This window comes from Staurois parvus, unplaced genomic scaffold (assembly GCF_062004578.1).
Source record: "Staurois parvus isolate SC_StPar_1 unplaced genomic scaffold, SC_StPar_1.0 ptg000277l, whole genome shotgun sequence".
Classification (NCBI taxonomy): domain Eukaryota; kingdom Metazoa; phylum Chordata; class Amphibia; order Anura; family Ranidae; genus Staurois; species Staurois parvus.
Genome location: NW_028318073.1, coordinates 1,344,420 through 1,368,030, shown reverse-complemented (window position 1 = coordinate 1,368,030; position 23,611 = coordinate 1,344,420). Strand labels below are relative to the sequence as shown.

The 23,611-nt window shown below is 39.1% G+C and overlaps 1 protein-coding gene across 6 annotated transcripts in view; it reads left to right on the top strand.

Annotated features, from left to right (window-relative positions):
- MAP4K3 (mitogen-activated protein kinase kinase kinase kinase 3) overlaps positions 1-23,075 on the top strand; it is a 478,522-nt gene extending 455,447 nt beyond the window's left edge. For all 6 annotated transcript variants that reach the window (XM_089681775.1, XM_089681773.1, XM_089681774.1 and 3 more), the window contains 4 exons: positions 11,109-11,201; positions 11,912-11,982; positions 12,847-12,902; positions 13,984-23,075. In XM_089681775.1, coding sequence (XP_089537901.1) covers positions 11,109-11,201; positions 11,912-11,982; positions 12,847-12,902; positions 13,984-14,071 — 308 coding nt within the window. In that variant the 3' untranslated portion in view covers positions 14,072-23,075. The remainder of the gene's footprint in view (positions 1-11,108; positions 11,202-11,911; positions 11,983-12,846; positions 12,903-13,983) is intronic.
- The last annotated feature ends 536 nt before the right edge of the window (positions 23,076-23,611 follow it).

Sequence of the window (23,611 nt, the reverse complement as noted above, 5' to 3'; positions counted from 1 at the left end):
CAAAGTTAGTTATAAATTTAGGCTGAAATGTATTCTGCTACATGTTTTTGGTACAAAAAAAATCCCAGTAAGTGTATATTGATTGCTTTGTGTGAAAGTTATAGTGTCTACAAACTATGGTAAAGATACTGCAATTTACGCCATTTTCTTTGCTATACAGCGCTGCGCTAGTTTAATGGACAATTGCGCGGTCATGCAATACGGTACATAAATGAAATTTATGTCCTTTTTTTTAACACAAATAGAACTTTCTTTTGGTGGTATTTGATCACCTGTGCACTTTTTATTTTTGGTGCTATAACCAGAAAAATTTTGAAGAAAAAATAAAAAAAATATATATATATTTTCTCATTTCGGTCATAAAAAATATCCAAAAAAACAAAAATTTCATCATAAATTTAGGCCAAAATGTATTCTGCTACGTGTTTTTGATTGAAAAATTCCCAATAAGTGTATATTGATTGCTTTGTGTGAAAGTTATAGCGTCTACAAAATATGGTATAGATAATGGAATTTACACAGCTTTTACTTTCTGACTGCTAATCACATTTCATGAGGTGCTAAAATGCCAGGATAGTACAAACACCCTCAAATGACCCCTTTTCGGAAAGTAGACACCCTAAGCTATCTGCTGAGAGGCATATTGTGTCCATGGAAGATTTATTTTTTTTTCCACAAGTTTCTGGAAAATGACAAAACTTTTTTTTTTTTTTACACAAAGTTGTCATTTAAATGATTTAATTCTCGCACAAGCCATGGGTATATGTGGAATTACACCCCAAAATACATGCTGCTACTTCTACCGAGTATGGGGATACCACGTGTGTGTGACTTTTTGGGAGCCTAGCCACATACAGGAGCCTGAAATCCAATGACCACTTTGAAAGCCTGAAGGTGTGTAACTTCCTCATTACACTTCCTCACTACCTATCACAGTTTCAAAGGCCCAAACATGCCAGGATAGCACCAAACCCCCCCAAATGACCCCTTTCTGGAAAGTAGACACCCCAATGAATTTAAAAAGAGGCATAGTGAGTATTTTGCAGATATCATTTTTTCTCACAAGGTTTTGAAATATAAAAAAAGAATAGAAAAAATGTTTTTGTTTTTTTTCTTCATTTTCCAAAAACTTGTGGCAACAAATGAGATCTGCAAAATACTTACCGTGCTTTTTATCAAATTCCTTGGGGTGTCTACTTTCCAAAAAGGGGTCATTTGGGGGGGGGTTAGGTTCTATCCTGGCATTTCAGGGCCTCCAAAACTGTGATAGGTAGTCAGGAAGTGTAATGAGGAAATAAAGCCCTTTAAAAGCCTGAAGTTGCTTATTGGATTTTGGGGTCCTGTGCATGGCTAGACTGCCAAAATGTCTCTCACATGTGGTACCCCCATACTCGGGAGAAGTAGCAGAATGTATTGTGGGGAGTAATTCCACATATACCCATGGCATGCGTGAGCAGTAAATCATTTAAGTGACAATTTTGTGTTAAAAAAAAAAAATTATATATTTTTTTGTCATTTTCCAGAAACTTGTGGTAAAAAAATAAATTCTTCTATTAATTCAACATGCCTCTCAGCAAATAGTTTGGGGTGTCTACTTTCCAAAAAGGGGTCGTTTTTGGGGGTGGGGTGTTTTATGCCCAGCATTAGACGTTTATGCCACACATCACTCACTCTTCTAACCACCTGAAGATCAAGCCTTTTCTGACACTTTTTGTTCACATGAAACAAATCAGTATTTTTTGCTAGGAAATTAATTTAAACCCCCAAACATTATATATTTTTTTAAAGTAGACACCCTAGTGAATAAAATGGTGGGTACTACAACTTTTTATGGCACATAGTACTCGTGCAGCAATTTTTCAAAAGCAAATTTTAAAACAAAATACACTTTTTTTACTTTTAATGCACAAAAACACAATATATTGGTCAATTATTTTGTAAAATATAAAAGATAATGGTATGCCGAGTAAATAGATACCAAACATGCACTAAAAAGTTAGTTACCAAAGAAATGTTCCAATAAATACAACACTTCTATTATACCAACATCATTGCGCCAATATAATAAAGAGAGGAAATACACTCACTGGATGCTGCTATTATTAAAAAACTCAAAATAATAATAAAAATGTGAAAAATATACAAATTACAAATAATAGCGCAAACTAAATCACACAACTAAATATAACCACCACCAAATAAGTGCATATTAATAGTGCAAACAAAAAATCAATAAATAGGGAATCTCAATATAGTCCATTCCTTGGAAGAAGTCATTGGACGAAATGCGTCAGCGTGTGGCCTTCATGTGACATCACTGCTCATGCTGATGCACGTGTCCGGATCACGTGAATGCGCTATTACCATCTTGAATGCGGGCTGGCTGGTGAGACACAGGATGCAGAGACTGGAGATCTGATATAACAAAACGCCTTGTTTTTATTTGCTCATTTTGAGTGTGATTTTAAGGGGGGTTTGTTTGGCAATAAATTTGTTGGATGATACTGCACTATGGCGAGTATTTTCTTTACCCACATGTGCTAATCTGGATATGAGAGGATCTTCTCTTGAGTTTGTTTGGTGATATGCTGGATACATAGTAGTATGCTGAGTAATTACCAACACGAGGATCGTCCTTTGAAGTCTGTTTGGTGAATGCTGGATATATACTGACATGCTGGTTAATTACTAGCACATGGTGAGTGTGCATTTTGATGGGGTGTTTTTGAGCACTGAATACCACATTGCTTATGAAGGAGGATCTCATTACTTCATTTACTGAGGATCATGTTTATATGGACTTTTCTGAATGGACTATATTGAGATTCCCTATTTATTGATTTTTTGTTTGCACTATTAATATGCACTTATTTGGTGGTGGTTATATTTAGTTGTGTGATTTGGTTTGCACTGTTATTTGTGATTTGTATATTTTTCAAACTTTTATTATTAGATACGAAACATGACATGCTTTAAAACTGCGCATGCCCCGTGCAATGGCGACAATCTGCAAACATTTTTAATATCCATAGGCAATGCTTTAAAAGCCTTTAAAAGCTACCATTTTAGATTTACAGAGGAGGTCTAGTGTTAGAATTACTGCCCTTGATCTGACGTTCACGGCAATACCTCACATGCATGGTGCAACCACTGTTTACATACCGACACAGGGTCAAGGCTTGTGCACACAGGTGTGCGCACATGGGAGGGGCGATTTTTTTTTTTTTTTTTAGTTATTTTGATTCTTTTTTATTATTTTTACATTTGTACCTTTCATTTTTTTTTTGATCACTTCTAATGCTATAACAGGGAATGCAAATCACCTATAACTTCAATGGGTATTGTCATATATTCTTTTTTGAGAAATCTGGGGTCTATCAGACTCTAGATATCTCCTCTGCCCTTACATTATCTAATCAAACCAAAATCGGTGTGATCAGATGCTTTCCCAATTTACAAATGGCGCTGTTTATATCCTGCGAAACTGAAGTGATGAAATGCTTGTAGTTTCTGAATTCTTAGGCTATAGAGATGATTGGCACCATTCTGGTCTCCAATCAGCTCAGCTGGCAGAAACACCGGCTGCATTCTCAGGTTCCCCCGATGGCACAAGACTGCCCGAAAAAGCTGTGGAAGGCAGCGGGGGAGGGGGGCATCACCTCCCACTGCTTGTAAAAGCAATCCTGTAGCTAATTAGCCACTAGGATTGCACTTACATGAAAGCCGATCGCCGGCTGAAAAAAATGATACCAGGATGATGCCTGCAGCATCCTGGTATAACCATTCAAAGTCTAGTGATGTACCAGTACGTCGCTGGTCCTTGTTGGGTATATATACTATGTTCTTTTTTTTTTGTATGGTGCCTGTGGACTGAATGACAAAAATGAGAAGAAATCTCTGCCAGAAAAAGTGTGGTATGCCCACCGTTAGAATATACCGCCCTGTGTCCACCCACTTCTACTGGTGGGCACACATTATGTCACAATTTGCCACAAGCGCCAGTTCCAAGATTGAACAAATGTCTAAATAGTGGCACGCTTGAATAAAAATTGTCCACGTATCAGTGGTACCCCATATGGAGAAATGATGACACCAAGTCCCAAACTATCTTGTCACTGCTCCCCATGTAGTCTGGGCATCCAGGGGGCTCCACGTGACTATCTTTTCCCTCGTAAATCCGAAACTTATAAGTATAGCCTGTTGTCCTCTCACAGATCTTCTACATCTTGACCCCATATCTGGCAGGCTTGCAGGGGAGAAATTGTTTGAATGCAAGGCGGCCAGAAAAATTAATGGGGGACTCATCAATGCAGATGTTTTGCTGGGGAGTATAGATATCTGCAAATTTTTGGTTAAGGTGATTTGAGAGGGGCTGAATTTTGTGGAGCCGGTCAAATTCAGGGTTACCCCGAGGATGATAGAGTGTATTGTCGTTGAAATGCATAAAACACATTATACTCTCATATCTTTGCCTGGCCATAGCAGCAGAGAACACGGGCATATGATTTATCGGGTCTGCGGACCAATACAACCGCAATTCATTTCTTTTAGTAATGCCCATGTTGAGGGTTAGGCCCCAAAAAAATGTAAATTCGAAAACTGTATTGAGTTTCCATGCGACTGGTCTGGCAAGGTTTGAATTTGGGTTGGTGGCGATAAATTGTTGTGCATATAAATTGCTTTGATCCACAATGAACACATACAGATATTCCGTGAAAAACAGCTCCAAAAATCAAGGAGGTATGCGAAAGACCAAGATTTACTAGACCGCTGGTACTCGCCAGTTCATCAAAGGTAGAGCGGCACTAGTATTGTCACTCTGCTGCATATGAGACTCATCAAAATTTACCAGCAAGTGCTAACAGAGATCAGGCCTGATTCTGCGTACACTGCGGTTTTGTGTGCTATGTATCAAGTGACAGTGACCTACTGACACTGCACTTGTTGGGGGAGAAGGGGGGGTAAGCGTAGGGGCTAAACGCAGGTGCTGGCAGGTGCCGGGGCTGATCCCGCTAACGCTGCGTTTTTGGGGACGCTATACTAATGTGATCGCTGGTATAGTGCTGATCTGATCAAAGATATTGACCCGTTCAGACACTATACTAGCAATAGAGGTTTATTGTACATGAGCGTGCTCCTGGCAATCAAGGGGTTAAATGTGATGACTGGTGTACTGATGGGCAATCTGACGCTATCTGGGAGGGGCGTGAAAACCATGGGAGCGCAAATCATGTATATATATATATGTGATTTTGCGCACCCATGCCACCCTGTAGCAGTATTTCTGTTGTAGGGTGGTCAGGAAGCGGTTACATAAGCGGTTTGTGTTACGGCGCTGCGTTACTTTAACTGACAATTGCGTGGTCATGCAACACTGCACCCAAATTAAATTTACGTCCTTTTTTTCCCACAAATTGAGCTTTCTTTCGGTGGTATTTGATCGCCTGTGCGTTTTTTATTTTTTGCGCTATAAAAAAAAAAAGGCTGACAGTTTTGAGAAAAAAAACAATATTTTGGACTTTTTTTATAAAACATGTCCAGTAAAAAAATGTAAAAATAAAATTTCGTCATAAATTTTGTCCAAAAGGTATTCTGCGACATGTCTTGGCTACAAAAAAAAAATATGTGTAAATTAATTGGTTTACGTGAAAGTTATAGAGTTTACAAATGGCGGGAAAGACACTGGGATTTTAATTTTTATTTATACTAATAATGGCGGCGATCAGCGACTTATGGCGGTGATCAGCGACTTATGGCAGGACTGCGGGATTGCGGCGAACATTCTGACACTGGGGGGAACTGACTTGGGGTCACTGACATCCCCAGTGACAGCAATACAGTGATCAGTGCAAAAAAAAAAATACTGACACTGTACTAATGGCACTGGGGAGGAAGGGGTTAACATTTTTATTCAATGACAGGGTTAACTGTGTGAGGGGAGTGTTTTACTAGGGGGCGGGGGTGTGTACTGCAGGGAGACATGCTGATCGGGACAAATAAACTCTTCTGTCCCGATCAGCTTGTCAGGAGCTGACAGGGAACTGACAAAGAGCAGAGCTGTGTGTAAACAATGCAGCCCTGCTCTCTGTCAGTGTTTGCCGCTAATCGCCAGGAAACTGCCGGTAATGACTGACTGTGACCCGGCGACTGACATCCGCGGCCAAAAAAAAGAAAAGAAAAAATCCCAATCTGTGTAAATTAATTGGTTTACGTGAAAGTTATAGCGTTTACAAATGGTGGTATATATACTGGGATTTTTTTTTTTTTTTTTACTAGTAATGGTGAAGATCAGCGACTTATAGTGAGACTGCATTCTGACACTAGAGAAAACTGAGTTTGTGTCACTGATATCCCCAGTGACGCCAATACAGTGCTAAATAAAAGCACTAACACTGTACTAATGGCACTGGGCAAGAAGGGGTTAACATGTGGTGCAATCAAAGGGTTAACTGTGTGCTGTTTTACCATGAGGCTGTGTGCTGTGTTTCACTGTAAGCACATTGCTTTGTATGGCTCTGCTTTGCAGAGCCATAAAAAGCAGTGTGCAGCAGCTGACAGGGGAGAAATCTGCATTGTTTATACACAGGTCTCTTCCCCGTCGGAGATGATTCACAGCCGAGGATACAAATGGTGGCACGAGTAGTGCGCACATGTACCCTACCCGGAACTGCAAAATCACGTGTATATATACGTGATTTTGCACACCCGTGGTGCCCTGTAGCAGTATTTCTACTATAGGGCAGCAAGGAAGCAGTTAATTTCTGAACTTTGTTTTGGTTTCTTTGTATCGATGGATTGAATGGCTTGTTACCGACGTGGTGAACGGTTCACGTCTCACCCACATAGAGGTAGAGCTTGTGATATTGAATTTCTTAACTATTAAAATTATTAGAGTGAATTGAAGGTTCTTCTAGCATTCAAGAAAGTCATATACTGAAGACCATCAGATCATCTTCTATTGAACTATGCAGGGTTCTGTATTCCATACTGTGTTCCTTCTTATGCTATTGATTGGTCTTCAATAGTCATTAATTGTGTTTTTATGATTGATTCATTTTAAATCAGTTCTTAAAAACACAATTAATGGCTCCACAGGCAATTTAATTGACGGGTTTATCTCCTTTGCACAGTCTAATCCATTTAATCCCTCTTTTAAGCAATGCTTGCAATTTCAGACAGCCTTCATTATTCTTTTAATCCTGGCTTCTTTCTCATGCAATGAGAGAGACAGGAATTTTTAGATTGTCAGGTTATACTGCCCCCTACAGGAGAAAATTCTTAGCCTGCACAGAATGACCTGTTCCACTATCAGGCTCCATGCACACTAGCGTTTTTTTTTATAAGCTCAAAAAAAGCTAGAAAAAAACACTGATAATAGCGTTTGTGTGCCAGCGTTTTGGAGTATTAGTGTTTTATTAGCGTTCTTACAGTGCATGAAAGAATAAAGCTTTTAGTGTTTAGAAGTGCATTTAGGAGCATTCAGCATTTTTTTCTGTTGAAAAAATGCTCCAAACAAACTCTAGAAAAACAATTTTTTTCAGCTACTAGAAGCTGAACCTCAAAAAATGCTAATAGCCTAAAGTAGTGTGCGCAGACACTATTTAGCTTCTAGAGGCAGAAAAAAAGATAATAGCTTCTAGGAGCTTAAAAAAAATGTGCATGGAACCTCAGCATGCCTCAGTTTTTTGCTAATTTCCTCAGTAGAGTGGATTTGTTTTCTTTAACTCATTTGTTTACTGTGCTGCCAACCCTTCCGTTAGACTGCTTTTGGACATCCCAACAGTCTTAAGAAATCCTGTATCCCTCAATGGACAAGGTAGAAAAAAAGGATTTTTGTACTCTAAGTCCTTTTCTTGGAGTCCATTGAGGAATATGGAGTTTTGTATTCATGCCATCTTTACAGCTTTTCTACAAAACTGAGGCATGCTGGTAGTAGACAGGTTATTCTGTGCTGGCTATCAGTTTCTTGCCAGTGTCTATTTCTCTTGTAGGGGCAGTATAACATGACAGTCTAAAATTTCTTGTGTCCCTAAGTTTTTACAGAAATTACAAAACTGCTATTTTCTCTTTCGTTCATTGGTTCATTCATTCATTGGAGATCACATCTCTGCTTTAGATAATCACTGTCTTGTTCGAGTTCAAAAAAATTGTACTTTTTATTTAATTCCACAAAACTATTCATTATTATTATTATTATACAGGATTTATATAGCGCCAACAGTTTGCTCAGTGCTTTCATTTCAAACCAAAAGCAAAGGAAAACATGCCTACCCAAATGAATGCTATCCCCACTCCAGTCGATCCTAAACTCAGCGGCCAGACTCATCCACCTCACCAAGCGCTCCACATCTGCCTCCCCCCTCTGCCAATCCCTTCATTGGCTCCCGATTGCCCAACGCATCAAGTTTAAGCTGCTAACCCTGACCTACAAGGCCATTCACAATGCTGCCCCGAACTACATAACTGACCTGATACCCAGATACTACCCTACCCGTGCCCTCCGCTCCTTACAGGACCTCCTGCTCTCTAGCTCCCTGGTCTCCTCCTCCCACGCCCGATTGCAGGACTTCTCCAGGACTTCCCCCATCCTCTGGAACTCCCTACCCCAATCCATCACAATGTCACCTACCCTCCTCACCTTCAGGCGCACCCTGAAAACCCTCTTCTTTAGGGAAGCCTACCCCAACCTCACCTAACCCCTGACCTCACCTAACAACTAACCTCCTCCACTCCACCCACCACTCCATCCCCCACAGCCATCTCCTCCTGTGCCACCTTCCCCTCCCTCCTAGATTGTAAGCTCGAAAGAGCAGGGCCCTCGAACCCCTCGTGTATTGTATTGTTACTGTCTTGTCTCATGTTATGTCCCCCTTGCTACTGTACAGCGCTGAGCATACCCTTTGGCGCTATATAAATACTGTATAATAATAATAATAATGCCCATTCTTGTCTGATTCCCATTCAGTGCAATCCCATTTTCATTCACTGCAAAAAAGACAAACCGGAAGGAAAGCTGCTACATATTGTACTAAAAATAAAAGTTTAAAAAGCAATGATAACATTTGTAATGTTTGGCACTTCATCTGATAACCTGAAAAGAAAAATCTCACCACTGCCACCATTGTAGTGCTTGGTGCTTAGACTTTGAATTCATAGTTAGATCTTGAAGAAATGTCCAATTGCCTGGCACTGATCCATCTTAAAGTTTTGTCCATGGGGGGGGGTTACTAAACATATTACCTGCAGGCAGGCCCGGACTGGCCATAGGGCACACCAGGCATTTGCCGGGCTGCTTGTCCCAGAGGTCTATTGCGGCTACAGCTGCCTAAAAAGAACAGGCTACATGTGCCCAGGGTGCCGCCGATTATCTTCATCCTAAACTGACAGTGAAGTTGTTACTTTTTCCGCCCACAACAATGCTGACCGCATAGGAATACACAGCGAGCCGGCAGTCTACAGAGAACAACATTTCCCGAGTCCCATCATTCCTCTCACCTCATCTTGCCAGTTGGAGCATTATGATTGGGGGCTAGAGAAACACAATAGTGCTGCAGTTCAGGTGTAAATGCACGCTTTACCAGTGCACAGTAAGGATGCAGCAGAAGGGAGCAGTACAACAGACGATCCCATGTGTATTCCTAGCTGAGGTGAAGAATGAGCCTTCCTCCAAACAGCAACACCAGGTGATGGACTGACTGTCTGGTCCTCTCAGCACAGAGTCTGACATCAGTGAATAGTCTTCAGTCTACTAGGTTCTGACTGGTTGTGATTGCAGCCCTTCCCATGCAAGTAATTATCTACTTGTGCCAGCATCAGACACATCTTTTACATAGATCTTTCTAGCTTGAGAAGCCCCCTCTCTCTCACCCCCCTCAACACCTTTCTCACCCTTCCTCAACCCCTCTTTCACCCTCATTCAACCCCTCTCTCACCCCCTTCTCTCTCCCACCCTCCCTCTCTCACCCCCCTCTCTCTCCCACCCTCTCTCTCTCTCACCCCCACCCCCTCTCTTCTCTCTCACCCTCTCTCTCTCCCCTTTCTCCTCTCACTCACCCTCTCTTCCCCCACTGCCCCCCCCCCCTCTCTCTCTCACCCTTCTACCCCCCACCTCTCTCTAACCTCCCCCCTCCCTCCCTCTCTCTCACCTCCCCCTCCCTCTCTCTCACCTCCCCCTCCCTCTCTCTCACCTCCCCCTCCCTCTCTCTCATCCTCCCACTCTCTCTCCCACCCCCTCCTCTCTCTCACCCCCTTCCTCTCTCCCCTCCCTCCCTTTCTCCCCTCCCTCCCTTTCTCCCCTTCCCACTCTCTCTGTCTGAGAGCTGTGTATGGAGGAAATGGTAGTGGACTTTGATCAATGACAGAAGAGTAAAGCAGAGAAGGTATGAAAGGATGAGGAGAATGATCATAGGGAGGTAGAGTAGGCATTGATAGAAAAGAATGATAGTGACCAGAGAGGGAAATGGCAGTAGATAGAAGGGAAGGAGAATGTTCAGGGTACCAAGCATGCATTTATAGAGCAGAAGGTTATATATATATATACATACTTTAAAAGACAAGAAACTGGTAGTTGTCATTATTTACAATCTGAGCTACAAAAGAAGGGGGGGGGACTGTTTAGTCTAAAATGCCCAGGCCTGTTTTTTGTCTGTCTCAGTCCGGGTGGCTGCTTCTGCTAAAGGTCATTTTTGCAGTGTCTCTTTCACAGCCACCAGACACTGTTTTGTGTGGCTGTCTTCTGACACTGTGATATAACTGCTGCATATAGTATTCTACTAATCAACAGCTGTTGATTAGTGCAGTTTTACACATATGTTCACAGCTGCTGTGTTTCCACGGTATGCCAATACTCTCACAATTTACATTATATAGCCTCATGTGCATGTGTGCTTGGGGCACAAGGGACAAACAGCCAAAAAAAGATCATGGATTCTTGCTGTTTTTTATTTCTATGTCATTAACCTACCGTTATGGGTATTTAGTCTACCTCAGCCCTTCCGTAGCTGGAAAATAAATTTAATATTTTATGCATCATCTGTGACACCTGCTAAGATTATGGTGCTGGCATCTTTTTGTTTGTGTAAACTTTTAGTTTGTCATTTTCCTTCAAGGTTGTATAAAGATAGTGAATCTTCAAGGAAGGTTAAAATCCAGCCGGAAATTGTCTTCAGAGCTTACATTTGACTTCCAGATTGAATCCATAGGTAAGGAAAGCGTTTTACATTAAATGCTACAGTCTATTTAAATAATACTATTCTTTGTGATTTAAATGTAAAAAAAAAAAGACATTTTAGGTAGCGGCTAAGGCTCTATTCTCACTAGGGTTTTTCAAATCGCGAGCGGAATCGGCGCAATTCTGCCCACAATTTGAAAACGGGCTGTAAACGTGTGAAAACAAGCAATCGTGTGTTCTGGTGCCATTCATTTCAATGACACCTGAAAATGCAGGGCGTTTTTGTCACATCACACAAACAAAATTGCAGGACACGCGTAGCCCAAAAAAGGTTCCAGAACATGGGGGTATTTTTATAGGATAGGTGATCCGGGGGGGGGGTTGGATCCACAAAATCTTGTGTTCAATCACCTGAACGTAAATCAAAATTCGTTTTTTGTGGGGGTTATGTAGCCAGATAGATGTTCCCTGCACTAAAAAAAACTGTGCTGTTTACTTTATATGGGAAGCACATAAAAGTATTCAACATTGCGGGTGGTAGATGTGGTTAGATGTAGTTAACATCTGACTTGTATGCAGTTCTTACTACCCCCATACATATATTCTCCATGTTCGCATGTGTGGCCTTATCTGACACAGCTCTGATGATTGAACTAATTCTAGAGCCTTGTGTGACACAGTATGAAATTACATTATTAATACATTGGCTTAATTTATTTATTTATTTATATTTTATTGCAGTTTGCTTGCAGGATAGTGTGCTTGCATTTTGGAAGCATGGCATGCAAGGTAGAAGCTTTCGATCTAATGAGGTGAGTGGAGAGCATATCCAAAGCACTACAGTTGTTTCTGTGAGTGAGAAAACATTTAGTTTAGATGCAACTAGTCTACAATCAATATGATCATTTAGAAGGTTTGTGTACAAGATTATCTGTTTAGCAACTTTGCATAGAACTGGGGTCAATTGATTTTTCTTGATATGACTGTAGCTCAGGAGAAGTTTTTTGCATTTCTGATATTTTAGTTCTAATAAAAAACTGATAAGTTGGACCCTTTCACATTGCTCCCGTGCAGTTTCCCCGTAGCACAGCATCCCCAGGTTTTCAAGTTGAGTTGACCGCACTTTGCCATAGACTTCCATTAGATTTGGTGTATTTTTTGAAAGCGCACTAAAAGTCCTGCATGCTGCATCTTTCGTGCACTTTCAGAAAACACACCAAGAACTCCCAATATAATGGAAGTCAGTGGCAAAGAATGCATAACCTGCACAAAAATTACAGGTACATTGCGCTGCACCTGTGCTGCGAGGAAATCAAACCAGAGCAGTGTTAAAGGGATCTTACCTGCTGACTCTTAATGGCTTTCGGGGTCTTCATTGATGAGGTGACATCAATCTACCAACATTTTCACAAAACAAAACTATTATTTGGGTAGATTTCTTAACATGGGATGTTGTATGCTGTCTTTTACAGTGTTATTTAATAGAATTGCATAAAATGTCTATCTATATAAGTTGTGTGGCTTCTCTGGAAGCCCTGTTCTATTTTTTGAGTCTGCTGTGGCAGTTAGATAATATATTATCTAGCATCTATGTCTGTACCTCTTTGGGATCCTAGGGCTCTGTTTTATAGGATCAGGTCATATGTCTCACTGTGTGATTTGTGGTGTTCTTGCAGATAACACAAGAAATTTCAGATAACACTCGGATATTCCGCCTGCTTGGATCTGACAGGTAATGAAAGAGCTTTAGTATTTTGTAATATATTTTTTCTGCTGGGGGTATAGCTTTACACTCCTGGCTTTTTGTGTTAGTTTAGGTTTATTACAAGGAATGGAAATACCCATTATAATGTTTAGTTAGGGATATCTTCACTTTTACTAGTTCCACATTCCCTCTTGTCCCTGAAGCTTCAGCAAAGACCAATAGCAGCTATAGCCTTTACAGTAGACAACTAAAATTTCCAGCTGCAGAGAGTAAACTGCTGCAAATAGAGGTCAGTCTGGGAATGGAGGATTGTGTGAGTCATGTAGTGGCTATAGTTGAGATTGGAGGTGAAAGGCACAGCATGTGGTGGGGTGCATCTGCCACTCCCAGAAGTGTCAAACCCCTAAGGGTCTTACAGAGGCTGCAGCACAAAAATTGGGGGAAGTTAGGAGACACGGGCCACCAGTGGTGATTATATTAGTTGTTCTATAACAAGGAAGAGACTGACATGGTCTCTTGAAAGGTTAACCCACATAGTTTAAATTATATATTTATGGTTTTGTCTGCCAGTCTGTAATTCTTGTAATTTACAGCCCTCTGCCATACTAGAAAGTCAGGTAGATTATACGTATTTCTTGGTTTAGAAATGCAGCTTCTTACAGCACCTCACTTCTCCAGCCTGCTCAGTGGAATTAATCTGCTTCATCAGAGAGGTGATCTAGAAAATGAAAAGTTGAACCAGAAAGAAGCAGAGTTATCTTTCTGGCTGTGTATTGTAGGGAAGTCATGTAGATGTGGCTGAACTAAATCACAAATCGAATCTATAGCCTCCTTTAATCCCCTTTACAACAGTACAGTACTTGGTTTAGGAGAGGCAGGGCCAAAGCTTAATGAGGCTTTGGTGCAGTTTATGTGCTTACAGTGGATGTAATGACAATAGGGCAGAATGATGGCTCATCTGTGTGCTACTGTTCATTTATTGTCTAAAAATCTTAATTTGTTGTTTGTAATTCTTATTCAGCTATGTATTTAGCATCTTGCCTGGAATTCTTCTTTAAGGTGCTTATATATATGGTATTTTTTTTTTTTTTATAATTCTGTAATGCAGGGTCGTTGTCTTGGAAAGCAGACCAACAGACAACCCCACAGCCAATAGCAACCTGTATATTTTGGCGGGACATGAGAACAGCTACTGAAAATAACACTGCACAGGAATCTATTATCACAATGGACGTAATCTCTCAAGGAAGCAGAGGCATGAAGAATGGCTAATAGATAATTGTGGGACAGCCTTGAAAGACTCCTAAATTAGAAGCCACAGATTCTGTATGAGCAACGATCTTGCTGTACCACTTTGCTCACATCATTGATGTGGTTGCAGATGTGGAATTATGGGAAAGGTTACATTGCAGGGTTACAAATGGTCTACTGAGGAGCCTCTAGTCAGAACAAGACTGTGTAGCCACATGTGGTGGTTTTATATAAATGTTATATATACAAATAATTTATTGTGGCATGAGTTAATGACGAAGAATATATTGTCTATATTGTGTTTTAGACACGTTTCTTCTTAAACTCCTCTCACACGTGCTGCATTTACAATAGTATAATCTTTGTACATACAGAGTATTAATTCCCAACTTGCTGTAGCTTCCTGTTGCTGACATCCTACCTGAAACCTTACTGTAGATAGTGAAACTTTTTTTTTTGACGTACAAGTGTCTTAACTGTACAGATGTAAAGTCAGTCCAGCTCAATAGCTAGGAAGAGCCAGGCTGATGTGGTAAGATCCACTTACTTCTCATTTCCCTGGTATCTTGTCCAGCTATCAGAGTGGACTTCTAAAAAAAAAAAAAAAAAAACACAAAAATGTATTAACACTAATCTATTTTTATTCTGTGTAATTTAGTATTGCCAGTATAAATTTTTGTAAGTTTAAAAAGAAATACTATAATCTATAGAAGAGATGTAAGCATTTTTTATGATATGATTAACTTTAATGCAAGTACACTGGTGTTTAAATTTGCACAAAGTATTGTCATGTGTCGCATTGCACCAGAGGGTTATGTGGCAACTGCTGTGAAACATGTAGGCTTTATGCCACTAATATTTTTGTTTGGTTGGTTCTGTTGTTTTAAGAAAGGTGGGTGAACCAATCCACTCACATTATATATAGGTATGAATTTACAGATCTTTTTACCTGAATATAAGTACTTTTTCAATTTTGTTTTTCAAAATTAAGCCCCATGATTCTTTTCATTGTTTAAGCCTGTGTTTCCCTTTTTCTGTCTGACTGGAAGCTTTAATCGCCTATACAGATGAATAGTGTCTGTAATTTGTGCAGAAAAGTCAGCTTTCATGGAAAGGGCGCACAGATCTTGCTGCTATCTGAACAAGTACCTAAGCATACATTTTCTGTACATAGAGGAAAACTATCACAAAGCTTAAAAAGTGGTAATAATGTTTTCACTAACTTCAGCCATTTTAATATTTGCCTAAACAGCCCAATAAATCTAATTTAAAGGGTGAGTTATATAAAACAATTCTTATTTATCACAAATAAACAGCACTTAAGTACATTTACACATACATGACTAAATATACCTGATATCTAATAAGAGAGTAATTGTTCTTAAATAAGTCTGTCAAATTTTGCGCATTCATATTGGTTGCTTAACCACTTGCCACCCAAGGATGTCCATGTACGCCCTCGAGTTTAATGATAAACCATAATGGGGCTATGGCTATAACTGCAACTATGACCCCAGTACCAGTCTTTTCATCTGGCGATGCTGAATAAACCAAAAGCAATCCAAGTAGCTTATTAGCAACTGGATCGCTTTTATAGTTGGCCGGAAGGGGTCCCCCTCTGCAGACTGAAGCTGGTCGAGGTGATCGAGGACCAGAACATTCGATCATCTTTATGGTCTAGGAAACTGGAGGCAACAAGTATTTTGTCACTTCAGCTTCAGTCTGATGTTAACAGAATACCTGTAAAAAAATCAGATCTAACCGATCTTGTTTTGATCTTATGCTTTGAAGGGCGGAGAGATTTGGGGACTAATAGACCCTAGATCTCTCAGCAAAGACTACCTATCACTGCCCATGCTATCACTAGGGATGCTGTTCTTCCCTTTTGATAGCAATAAAGTTGATCAAAAAAAAATTAAAAAGACAGTGGAAAAATGAAAAAAATTAAAGTTTAAAAAAAAGTTTGTGTCCCCGTCTCCCTGTGCTTGGCAAACGTATATGTAGGTCGTGCCCCGTATGTTAATGGCGTTCACACCACACGTGAGGTATTGCCGTGAACCTTATTGTGAGAGCAACAATTCTACACCAGAGCTCCTGTGTGCAATTTTAAAGCGTGATATGTTCAGCATCTATTTACACAGCGTAACATCATCTTTTATATTTTACCAAAACAAGTATATATATATATATATATTTATAATGTGTATATATATTTATAAAGTGTTTTGTGCATTAAAATTCATTAAAGTTTATCTTTTCAAAAACAAATTGCGTTTGAAAAAAACCACTGCACAAATACCACGTGGCATAAAAAATTACAACACACACCGTTTTATTCTCTAGGGCCTCTGCTTAACAATATATAATGTTTGGGGGTTCTAAGTAATTTTTAGCAAAAAAAAGCTGACTTTTACATGTAGGAGAGACATATCAGAATAGGCTTGGGAAGCAAGTGGTTAAAGAAACTATTACACATGCCCTGTAATAATTTATCAACCACCACAGTGTATCCCTAAACAAGTGTGTGAGAACCACATTTTAGTGTGTCCCAAATGTGATGTCACATATCACAGTTTCAACACAATTATCCTAAGTATCAGGGTTTTCCAATACGGAGTATAAGAAAGCAATCTGATGTATATTCATTTATAAAGACACTTACTTAAAAAACACACAATGCGCTTACATTTAAAGTGGTTCTAAAGCTTTTTATAACCTTAATGCCTTCACCACATTATTGTAAACAAAAATACAACTTGCTATGCTGCCCTAAATACTTAGCTTAGTCCTCAATCGATCCAGTGCTATGCCGTACTGCTCTCCCCTCTCCCTCTACTCACAGGGACTGAGGCAGCAGCGAGAGCCATTTACTCACTCACTGGGACTGAGGCAGCAGCGGGAGCCATTTACTCACTCACTGGGACTGAGGCAGCAGCGGGAGCCATTTACTCACTCACTGGGACTGAGGCAGCAGCGGGAGCCATTTACTCACTCACAGGGACTGAGGCAGCAGCGGGAGTCATTTACATTTTTTAAAAATTGCCTTTAGAAATGCTTTAGGAAGTTCACAGAGCACTATGATTATCTACATATACATTGCAGCCATCTCTACTGCATCCCAACACTCATCTTTAGATTCCACTACTTCCAATAGTGTTGTATACATTCATTTTTAATTGTCATTCATTTTAAGGCCATGTTGTATTGATGAGCTTCAAATCACACACTTTTTTAGAACATAAAAACTCATATATTATGTGGATAGTGTGTACATAGTATTTAATACACAGTATAACAAGATTGAGGCCATTATGGCTAAATATTGACCAATCTAATGTAGAACATTTGGATCTGTGCTGCCTCAGAAGCCACGGATCATATTCAAGTAGTTGCCTACTTTGAAAACCATCTTTGCCCCAACTTGAGGTCCGCCAACTTTGATGAGTGAGCATTGGGAAGGGCCATTATTATTATATGTATTTCATTTAAACACTGTTTCTTTGTGGTAAATATGAGTTCTGTGCTATGTCACAGCAGTTTTAAAGTGATTTATGGTCTTGGAAGTGCATGTATTTTATTTAAGGCCAGCTTCACATCTATGTGGGTCTTCGAGGTTCATTTGCATGGACATGGCAGCCCATTCATTTGAATAGGCTGCTGTGCCTTCGTTTTATGCAGAAAAAAGATTTGTGCACCTTTTTGTCTTTAAGAAGTAGCCACAGGGAAATCATGTCTTCAGATGCTTGTGGGGTGCCATTAAAAATGAATGGCAGCTCCGCATGTCTGCAAAAGTGCAGCGCGGTTTTACTGTGGGTGGTTGCAGGAACAGGTACGATTTACATACTGTCCTGCACTTGCAACCACCGGTACAAGTGTAAACCTAGCCTAAGAGCAATTTATTTGTTTTTGAAATATAAAACAATTGATAACATTTTCAGGCACAGAAAAGGTCAATGGGCTTTCTTCATTGAAGAAGGCAGCCTTTTTTATCCTGCAATGGCTGTTAACACGAAAAAATAGCCCACTCTTAATTTTTGGCACATATAAATACATGCCAGATATCTCAATATATGCACATATAACTAATGTTGTACATGTATGTTCATTATTGGCACTAGTAACTCTTACACAGTACTGGCCCTTTAACATTGAAAAGTGAAAATGGTTCGTAAATTGCTAGCTGATGGCATAACAATATATTTATGACCTTAGGTTATTATGTGTAGATGCCAGAACAAATTTAGCAGCATCGGTTGCCAATAACAACTAGTTTACCTCCTTTCTAATATGTTTTACATTGTTTTTCAAAGGACGTATAGTATAAAACCTATATACAGCAGTTTTAATACATACCCTGCTTTTCTAGCACAGGCTGACAGTGGGACAAAAATATAGAACATTTTTTTTTTATTGTAAACACTACTTTTCTCCTTTTATAATGGAATTTCATTCTGTGTACAAGCTTGTTTACCTATCAAACCTCTTGCGATCACCAGTTCTTAGCTGTCATGGTAATCACATTGAAAAACGTAATTGATTAGTTCCTAAACATAAGGGGCCTGGAGCTGTTAGCAACAGCCCAATCTCACCTGTGCACATTGCCAGTTGTAGAAGGTAGCTTAATATTTCCTCAGCATGGGGACCTATACCTGGAAACCTCAATCTATAGATTTAGCTGCCTAAATATGACACCGACAGCTGGCAAGTCAAAGTCCTAGCCTGTAAATAAGTTATGGCATGGTAATCAATATTCTCCTTTCCTTTTAATTCTTCCAGTAGAGGTGGTATATTCAGGTAAAAATTATGTATGCATAAATAATCATCCTCAGGCTTCTGCAGAACTCAAGCAAAATAAATATTTCCATGTGGGTGTGTGTGTGTGTGTATATACAGAGTTGCATGAAAGCCAGAATTGGAAATCTGTATCCTCTATACATAAAAGACAGCCATTTTGCATGGACAGGATGGGCCATAATGCAGGAGTGGGTAGTATAGTGCTAGCAAAAAGGTGAATTCCTGAGCAACTGAGAGATCAAACATTGGTCAGTTCAACAAAATGGCTATTTTTCAATGTAGTTATGTCAAGCTGGGAAACATTTTAACCACAGATTGAACATCTCTAACATTCCAGTTTTAGGGATTTCATTGTTTATATGCTGCATCTTTTTTTGTTACTTTTTTTTTGCCTTATGTATGTATGTCATTTAGTGTGCTTGTGAACTTGTGGCCAAAATAATTAGTCACTACCTCATGCAAATAGACTAAAGGAGACTACGTATCAAAACAGCTGAGAATTTGTTTTGCTTTTATTTGTTTTATTGTTATGCCATTATTGAGCCCTTTGACACCAGGTATGAAGACTAACTAAGATAATCCAGTTACATTCTTTTTTGTTTTATTTCAGCTACTTTGATGAAATTATTTAGGTCTTCATTCTATATTTATGTGATGCACCTTAATGAATTAGGCAGTTATTAGGGGCCTGAAATATTCATATATGTATTGTATCTAGATTAATAAGTCACTAGGAATACATAACAAACAATGAATTCTGTTCTCTGTTCTGTTCTCAACATCTGAAATGACAAATTAGAGATAACTGCTCTACCTCCTGTCTCATAATTTACAATATATCAGTTTTATTTGTTTTTCTTTTAAATTTAAACTTGTTTTAACTTTTGTTTATATATACAGTGCTCAGCATAAATGAGTACACCCCTTTTGAAAAGTAATATTTTAATCAATATTTCAATGAACACAAGAACAATTTCCAAAATTTTGAAAAAAATGTTTTATAGAACATTTGTTTAGCTCATTACATGAAAGTAAGGTTAATAATATTACTTGGATTACAAAAACTTCAGTTTTACTCAAATTAGTTGATGCAAAGATGAATACACCCCACAAAAAAAAACTTCTACATCTAGTATTTTGTATGATCTCCATGATTTGTAAGGACAGCACAAGTTCTCTAGGCATGTAATGAATAAGTTGGTGACATATTGCAATATCTATCTTTTTCCATTCAAGAACGACCTCTTTAAGAGCCTGGATGCTGGATGAAGAGTGATTCTCAACTTGTCTCTTCAGAAGTCCCCATAGATGTTTGATTGGGTTCAGATCAGGAGACATAATTGGCGACTGAACCACTTTCACCCTGTTCTTCACAAATGCAACAGCGGCCTTAGATGTGTGGTTTGGATCATTGTCATATTGGAAAAGTGCATGACGGCCAAGGTCACGGAGTGATGGTAGCATCTTTCTTTCAAAATAGAGCAGTACATCTGTGAATTCATGATACCATCAATGAAATGCAGCTGCCCAACACCAGCAGCACTCATGTAGCCCCACAGGAGGACACTGCCACCACAATGTTTCACTGTAGGCACCATGCAATTCTCTTTGTACTCCTTACCTTTGCAACGCCGTACAGTTTTGAAGCCAGCAGTTCAAAAAACATTTATCTTGGTCTCATCACGCCAGAGTACAGAGTCCCAGTAGTCGTCTTCTTTTCCAGCATGGGCCCTGGAAAATTCTAGGCAGGCTTTTTTGTACATGGGCTTTAGGAGAGGCTTCCTTCATGGATGACACACATGCATGCTATTCCTCTGCAGTGTATGCCATATTGTGTCATGGAAACAATCACCCCAGTTTGGCTTTCTACTTCTTTAGCTAATTGCAGTGAACTTGCATGGCGATTTTCTTCAACCCTTCTCATCAGAAAACACTCCTGTCGAGATGTTAACTTCCATCAATGGTCTGGATGCTTCTGTGAGATGGTTGCAGTTCCATCTTTGTAAAATTTTTGTATCACTTATGCTACAGTATTCTGACTGACAAGTAAAGCTTTGCTGATTTTCTTGTAGCCTTCACCTTACTTGTGTGAATAAATTATTTTCTTTCTCAGACCTTGTAACATTTCTCTTCCATGTGGTGCCATTGTTGACAGCATGAAATGGGAAGGGATTTTCTTTAAGTAACACCCTTTTATAATCAACTGTCTGCTGGACTCCTGTTTGAATAGACTCGCCTGTAGTTGAATTCTTGTTAATTAGGATTTTGTTGTCTAAAATGTAGCTTTGCTCCTAAGACTTTCATTGGGGTGTATTCATTTTTGCAACATGGTCTTGAATTAATTTGTTAGAAAAAATACTTTTTTGTGTGTGCAAATTACAAACCTTGTTTGCAACCAATGGCTCGCATTTGTGGGAGTATTTTGTAGTATAGTGTCCTATAAAAAAATGTTAATTCTGAAAGGAAAGTAAAAGGTTTCTTGATAAAAATCAGTTGAAGTGTGCTCATTTATGCTGAGCACTGTGTGTGTGTAATATATATATATAATTTTTTCCGATATCACCATGTACAGATAGGCTGTCATGAAAACCTGGGACATCACTGCAATAAGTCCATCACTTTGCTGATATAAATTTTACCTTGAGCTACTGATTTCTGTAAACATTCACACATTCTGTGAATTCACACTGGAACAAACCACTGCTGGAGCGCTTTACCTCTCTGGGAGCTGTCTGTTTCAACTGTGGTAGGAGGAATTGTGATGTGCAATTTGTTTTTTATACAAACTTTATTTGAAGCGTACAAAAGTACACTTTATTCATGTTGCTGTACAATAGCATGATGTGCTGCTGTACAGTGACATGCAATCCTGTACGGTGTGCTATGATAAAATTTAGCATGTCTGCATTTTATCGCAGCATGCTGCAGTTCAACTCCGAATGTGTTGCAGTATGCATGGAACACACAGAATACCATTGTTTTCTGTGTATTCTTGCATCTACAATCATTTTTACAATGCAGTCATCGCACTCTGTGTGAATGCAACCTAAGAGAGTGATAAATTGATAAAACTAAGTTGTAAAACATATCTAAAATACATCATGCTTGCTCCAAAAGCAAATGCATGATTTTATAATGCTGTATTTTATTGTTTACCCAACTATAAAATAAGAATATAAATTAGTACTGACCATACTAGAAAAAGAATACATGTACAAAAACAATATGTATTTCCTTCAGTGTTGAATAATATGGTTGTACAGATTCTCCACAGAAAAAAAAATAAAAACCTAATCTGGTTGATAGCTCTGGAATCTCCAAGAGTTCTAAAAACCGTGAGGGTGATTAAGGCCTCATTCACACAGGCATACTGATCAGTACACGTGTGCAGAGGGCCGTGTTTATGGGTCACAAGTGGTCTATGCAGCTACATGTAATCAGCCTGTTCAAATTAATGACAAATAGACAGCTGCACAGATTTCCACACACATCCCTGGTTGTACATCTATGCAGGATCGATGCACAGCTCAGAACACAGACAGACTGCACCCCCCATGGGCGTACAAACAGTGATGCATGTGAAGATCTGTGGAGCCGCCTGCCTGTCATTGATTTAAACAGGGTAACTGCATGTGGCTGCATGGCCACCTGTGCCTCCCAGGCATGTAAACGTCTCCATGGGTGTACTTATCAGTATGTCCATAAGAATCGGGCCTTAACCTGTAAATATCTGCTAAAAATATGATGCTTGTTTTGGGTTGCATTGCATCCTTTAAGAATTGCAACTGGTCCATCTAAACTTCACTGAAAATATACTTTAATAAAGCCTCGCCTATATTTGTAAATATATATAAAAATCAGTCTATCAGTGATAGTTGGGAGGTTTAATACTACTTAATTGTGTAACTGTTTTGCTGATAGAAAACTTAAGAGTTCTCCACATTAGAGCGTCATTTTTCAATGTGATAACAGATTTGCCTACTACAATACACATTTGGTATTTTTTCAGCTTTTTGCAAATATCCTTGTTCGTTGAAAACACTAATAAGAGAAAGAAATAGGATGTGGGATACAGTGTATTTTCTAAATGTAGTATTGCTTTTGGATAAATTGAACTGTATATACTGTAAAATAAAAACACAAGTTTTTTAACAATTGGCTATTGTTTTTTGTTTTTTTTTCTAATGCTACAATGGGGAAACTCATTGAAAAAGTCCATCATACAATGTAGGATAGAGGCAGTGTAAAGTTTATATTAATGTATTAATTCAAATAATTATGTCCTGTGTGTGGCTGCTTCACCTCTTCTACATGTCATAGCTAACCAGGTCTGAACCAGCAAGAGAAATATCAATGCCCCTATACTGTATATAAGCTGTCAGGGTCTGTGATTGAATTCTTTCAGACTGTATGCACTGTGGTGATGCCTGAAACAATTTTTATATGTTAAGAGATATTTTTAAACATAAATAAAATATGTTCTATGTGATTTTTGTCCATTATCCTTATACTGCTCGCTCTGTTTTCACTGCACATTTCCTTGTGTATAACTTTACATACAGCTAAACCCCCTTATTCTGCAAAAAGCCTGACTGACTGTAATCTTGAAGCTTCATTAACAAAAGAGGGTGGGTGAAACTAATAGGAAAAAGAACAGACAAGAAACACATATAATCCATATATGAAATATA